This window comes from Ictidomys tridecemlineatus, chromosome X (assembly GCF_052094955.1).
Source record: "Ictidomys tridecemlineatus isolate mIctTri1 chromosome X, mIctTri1.hap1, whole genome shotgun sequence".
NCBI lineage: Eukaryota > Metazoa > Chordata > Mammalia > Rodentia > Sciuridae > Ictidomys > Ictidomys tridecemlineatus.
Genome location: NC_135493.1, coordinates 899,962 through 906,197, shown reverse-complemented (window position 1 = coordinate 906,197; position 6,236 = coordinate 899,962). Strand labels below are relative to the sequence as shown.

The window sequence follows — 6,236 nt, the reverse complement described above, 5'->3', positions numbered from 1 at the left end:
TGATTGGCCTACGCGCCTCCCAGCCTCTCACCTTTGCGCATCACCAGGGCGACGGGGGACTGCGGGGGCGCCGCAGCCAGACGCGTGCTTCGAGGCGCACGGTCGCGGTAGGCCGCGGTAGGCCGCTGCAGCGTGACGCACGGCACGTCGCGGCCCGCCGGCGGCGTGGCCGGGACCTTTGCCCACGTAGGCGTGCCCGGAAGTTCCCGGGCCTGGCAACATGGCGGCTTCCACGTCCGGCCTCGGCGGTGGCGTCGTCCCTGGTCCCGAAGCCGGGGACTTCCTGGCCCGGTACCGGCTGGTGTCGAACAAGCTGAAGAAGCGGTTCCTGCGGAAGCCGAACGTTGCGGAAGCCGGCGAGCAGTTCGGTCAGTTGGGCCGCGAACTGCGCGCCCAGGAGTGCTTGCCTTACGCAGCCTGGTGCCAGCTGGCAGTGGCGCGGTGCCAGCAGGCGCTCTTCCATGGGCCTGGGGAGGCGCTGGCCCTCACCGAGGCCGCACGCCTCTTTCTGCGGCAGGAGTGCGACGCTCGTCAACGCCTCGTGTGCCCCGCCGCCTATGGCGAGCCGCTGCAGGCGGCTGCCAGCGCCTTGGGCGCCGCTGTGCGCCTGCATCTGGAGCTGGGGCAGCCGGCCGCCGCCGCCGCCCTGTGTCTGGAGCTGGCCGCCGCCTTGCGCGACTTGGGCCAGCCGGCCGCCGCCGCCGGCCACTTCCAGCGCGCCGCCCAGCTGCAGCTGCCCCTTCTGCCCCTGGCCGCTCTGCAGGCGCTCGGCGACGCCGCCTCCTGCCAGCTTCTGGCGCGCGACTACAATGGCGCCCTGGCGGTGTTCACGCGCATGCAGCTCCTAGCGCAGGAGCATGGCAGCCATCCCGTGCAGCAGCTCCAGCCTCCACCACCGCAGACCCTGCTGGCCCCGGCGCAGTCTCAGCCCCAGCCGCCGGGGCCCCAACCCGGACCTGGCGCGACCCCCTTGGTGTCCGCCGCACCGCTCCCCCCAAACCCTGGCTCTGCCTTGCCCTCTCCTGTCGCCCTGGGCGCCTTCTCGGAGGTGCTGGTTCGCTGTGAGGTGTCCCGGGTGCTGCTGCTGCTGCTCCTACAGCCACCTCCGGCCAAGCTTCTGCCCGAGCACGCCCAGACTCTGGAGAAGTACTCCTGGGAAGCTTTTGACAGCCACGGGCAGGAGAGCAGCGGCCAGCTTCCTGAGGAGCTCTTTCTGCTGCTGCAGTCCTTGGTCATGGCTACCCACGAAAAGGACATAGAAGCCGTCAAGTCACTGCAGGTGGAGATGTGGCCTCTGTTGACTGCTGAGCAGAACCACCTCCTTCACCTCGTTCTGCAAGAAACCATCTTCCCCTCAGGACAGGGGGTCTGATAATCACTTTAACCAAAGACCTTTTTGCCTGGTAGTCAACCTCATTCATCCACCTTTGCATTTAGGGGGAAATAAAAGGCTTTGATCCAGGTTCTGCATCTCCTGTTACTCATTGTAACCATGGGAATTTAGCTGACTGAAGTTACCTCCCAAATGTGCTTTTCTACCATCGAGGAGAAAAAATAAAATGGAATAGTATAGAATCACAGTGAAGGACATTTTCTCTCTTCCAAAAAACTACAACATTAAAAATGAGAATCCTTTTAATCTTCTTTCTCTTTCACCCCCATCTTTCTTTCCTAGTGAGCACTTGGAAACAACATTGGGTTTGCACAACTCTGAATATGACTTTATGGTTCATTTCTTAGTCTGTTTCTGTGTGTGTTGGTGATCACTAATTTTTTCCTGTGTTTCATCTCACATGTTCATGGGAGTCATTTTATGCCTTAGAACCTTGTTGCTATAGCCCCAAATCCATGATAAAATTGAATACTCCTGCCTTGAGATTAAGATTTGCCTTATCTGTAGTAGACAACTTCACCAATGTGTCAGGAGGCCAAAAACAGGACTAGATTCTTTTAGTCCCAGGATTTATTCATTCATTTCAAATATATTCTTTTCCTGGTGTGGGGACCATGCTGGGTAACAAATGAATCAATCTATAGCAGAGGCCATTTGTCATATTATTACTGAGAAAATACCTAAATAAACCTTCCAGCTTCCCTTGCTCTTCAATGACTTTAAAATAACTAATTTCAGAGGTCACATGACTGGGTAATACATTTACTCCCCAGCTGGCTTTGCTGCAGATGACACCTGAGTGTGCTATAAGGATAATGGTTACTTAAGTTACTATTCAAGGGCCTGAAGGCTGCTTTTGCTGAAAACACTGACTCTTCATTTAGGCCTGCAAATGTCCCATGCATGACTGGAATGAGATGAACATACTTAACATCTCTATCTTCACTTTGTGACTGTCTCCTTTGTTGCATCAGTTTTTGAGTGAGATTCTTCTCAACACCACATGTCTAAAACTGTAATATAGCGTTAACATGACCTAGACTTACAGTTTCTCTTTTAAAGCTAACAACACGAGCTGCCACGACCAGAAACAGACCATGAAAGAAATGAAAACAAATATTCCTGGAAGATCTCGGCTTATTCCCAGAACACACATGAATATTCCTGTACTTTATAAGACTTTCCCTCTCTTCATTATTCCTATCATATATCCATAACCCCTCAACGCCTTGGAGTGAGAAGCTTATTTATGAACAAACTTTACTTCCTGCATTCTTTGACCATTGAAAAAATAACTTCTTTCTCTGTGGCACTCAGCTCTCACACATTGGTTTTTTTTTTTTTTTTTTTTTCCTGTGAGACTAACTTCCAAACCTGGTTTCAGTAACAATATGGTTGTTACTCAGATTATTGCAATAAAAATGTGTGCAGCTCATCAGTTCATCATTGTTTCTTTGCTGATTCTTTGTTTTGCAAACCTTTAAATATATTATAAGCCATTCATTTTAATTATGTTACCTACTTGCCTTGGAAGTCAAGGTTCTAGTATACTTCCAACAGGTGCATATAATCTAACATTGCAACTTTTATTTAACTCAAGTTTGTGAACTCTGAGCACAACTCTTTTTAATTGTGGAATCATATATATGCAAGGCAGGTCCTTGTTCCCCCCAAAGCATGATGACATTCCACTATGCACACGAAATTAGTATGTACAAAAAATGCATGTTAATAAAAAGTAAACCTCAAGTTTCCAAGGCTTATTGATCCAAAAGTTCCATACAAACCAGCTTAATAGATATCTCATTTGTAGTTATTTTTAATTTTTTAAAACTCTGAAATATAACTTAAAATTAAATTTTGAAAGCATGCATCCTTATACTGAAGTTATATACAATACTCATCTTTTGGAGTGATATTTACGGACATAGCTTAGTGTTAGATTTGTGTGTGTGTGTGTGTGTGTGTGTGTGTGTGTGTGTGTACTTTCTTGGGGGAGAATTATAGAGGGTTGCCATCTTGAAATGGGTGGGATTCTTGGAGTATTCTGGGCATCCATTTCTACTGCAAATGTGTGAAAGTAATGGGAAGTACAGTAGAGGTCCATGTGAGATAGAATCAGTCAAACATTACTCTCTTGGTTGCCAGAAAGAGTAGTGCATACTCCTCAAAGCCTAGTCCAGCTGATTGCAAAGTGGCTATTTTTTGGTATGCTTCCCTCAACCCTACCTGTGGGCCTGAGTGACTGACAAAAATATTTAGGGGTTATGGAGCAAAAGTGGTGAAGGGTTTTATATTGGGGCACAAGAAAAGCGTATTTAGTCCTATTTAGGCCCTTGGTGACGTGGAGGGAGAATCAGAGGGTCAGGAATTGGGTATATAATCATAATTCAAAATATTGTAAACTACAATAAAAATGAAGCAGTGATACTTAAAGAGGATAGAGGTTCCCTTTACCCCATTATTAGAAATATTGCTTGTGAATCAATATTTGATGTGGGACTGGTATAAAGATACAAAGACATTGATGATAACTAGGATGGAGGAAGGTAAACCAGACTGAAACTGGGCAAATTTGTGATTGAAGGGTTCTGGTACCTGAGGATTAATGTTAACTGTCTAGACATCTTTTCCACCATTACACTAGACAAGCAGTCTTCAAACTTTTTTTCTTTAAATATCCAGATAGGGATGTGTTAGTCTTTACTGACCACAAATGGTCTCTGTGGTTGTTCCTTTGCTGGTTCTTTGTTTTTTGCAAACCTTTAAATATATTATAAGCCATTCTTAATTCACAGTGCATACATAATTAGGCTGCAGGCCAAATCTGTAGGCTACAGTTTGCCCATCCCTGTATTAAAACCTAGAACATAAACCAAGTGTGGCAGTGCATGCCTATAATCCCAGTAACTTGGAAGTCTGAGACAGGAGAATTAGAAATTTGAGGCCAGCCTTGGCAACAGAGAGACACTGTATCTATGGGTGTAGGTGAGTGGTAGAGCACCCCTGGGAGGGAGAGAGGGAGGGAGGGAGGGAGGGAGGGAGGGAAGGAAGGAAGGAAGGAAGGAAGGAAGGAAGGAAGGAAGGAAGGAAGGAAGGAAGGAAGGAAGGAAGGAAGGACTGAGCACACAGCAGTTGTTCAATAACTGTTTAAAAAAATAACTCTTATGAGAGTACATAATAATTATTTTAACCTTCTCAATGTAAAATAAAGATTGAACATAAATGGACTAGACATTCAACTCCAGATTGTAGGACTCAAACATAAATAAGATAAACCAAAAGAACATAAAAATGGTTTTTAAAGTTTTAAACAGAAATTAATTAATTATAAAGCATCACTTCCAAAACTAGGTTTCATTTTTAAAACCAGGAATTAATTCTTTAAAAGAACAATAAAATAGACAAAAACTTTCTAATCAAGGGGCAAAAGAGAAAAAAATAAATAGATGTGTATATACAGATACAGATATATGGCATGGGAAGAGAGATATGGCTATTATACACCTTACAGGTAACGTAAATGAGAAACCCAATAATCAGAGAAGGAATGGAAAAGATAGTCAAGTATCTACCACCAAAGTAAGCACAAAGTAAGTATCTACCACCTAGTTATCATCAATGTCTTTGTATCTTTATACCAGTCCCACATAAAATACTGATTCACAAGCAATATTTCTAATAATGGGGTAAAGGGAACCTCTATCCTCTTTAAGTATAGGTATACCTTCTAAATTTACTAAACGCAATTATTACATCAATTAAGCTATTCTAGAGCAATAGTTTCATGGAAAAATGGAGCTTACCAATTTACTTTCAAATTTAATATAATCCTCATTCCAAAACACAAAGAAGTAAAGCCCCTCCAAAAAGGGTTAATCAATTTTATTCATAGATAAATTCTAAATAAATGTTGGCAAATTGGATGCAAACACATTTTAAATGATTACTACCCTATGAAAGAGGTTGTCCTAGTAATGTAGTACAGTGGTGTGTTGGAGCCCTCTTGCACTGGGTCATGAGAGCATAATAAATCCAAACCTTTCCTCAATAACCTCTCCCCACTTTGCCTTTAAGTTGATTGTTAATCACCTGCCAGCACACCACTTAATATAAATATTTAGCAATACAAAAGTGAAGAAATGTGGGCTGGGGATATAGCTCAGTTGATAGAGTGCTTGCCTCACATGCACAAGACCCTGGGTTCGATCCTCAGCAACACACACACACACACACACACACACACAAACGCACATGCACACAAATAAAAAAAAAGAATGTGATTATATTAAAGATGGTAGAGATGCTGCCATTCAAAATAAAGTAGGGGGGCTAGGATTGTGGCTTAGTGGTAGAGCTCTTGTCTAGTATGTGCGAGGCCCTGGGTTGAATCCTCAGCACCACATAAAAATAAATAAACAAAATAAAGGTATTGTGTTCAACTACTTCTAAAAAAATAAATATTTTTTAAAAATAGAAATGGATGGAAACTTTCTAAATATGTTAAGTATTTGAAGCTAACAGTGAAATATGGGATCAATTCACATTAAAGTCTGGGACAAGACAGGCTCATTTGGGGTGTGTGTGTGTGTGTGTGTGTGTGTGTGTGTGTCTGTCTGTCTGTCTGTCTGTCTGTCTATCTCATAGAAGCAGGGTGATTGCTAGTTCCTGTTTATCAGGTTCTGTCAGCATAATGTCATCAACATAATGGGCAGACATGGTATTTGTGGGATGTTAAGATATTTGGAGTTCTTCAAGTCTATGTTCTGACGAAGAACAAGGGGGCTGGCATTGCTCTGAGATACGAGTAATAAACAATATTATCATTCCTACCTCATAAATG

At 44.1% G+C, this 6,236-nt stretch overlaps 2 protein-coding genes across 8 annotated transcripts in view; one reads left to right on the top strand and one right to left on the bottom strand.

Annotated features, from left to right (window-relative positions):
• F8a1 (coagulation factor VIII associated 1) overlaps nucleotides 1-1,575 on the top strand; it is a 1,751-nt gene extending 176 nt beyond the window's left edge. The window contains exon 1 of the mRNA XM_078034030.1: nucleotides 1-1,575. This exon is cut by the window's left edge and continues 176 nt beyond it. Within this exon, the coding sequence (XP_077890156.1) occupies nucleotides 221-1,372 (1,152 nt within the window). The 5' untranslated portion in view covers nucleotides 1-220 and the 3' untranslated portion in view covers nucleotides 1,373-1,575.
• F8 (coagulation factor VIII) overlaps nucleotides 1-6,236 on the bottom strand; it is a 109,373-nt gene that overhangs the window by 41,785 nt on the left and 61,352 nt on the right. The window lies entirely within an intron of this gene.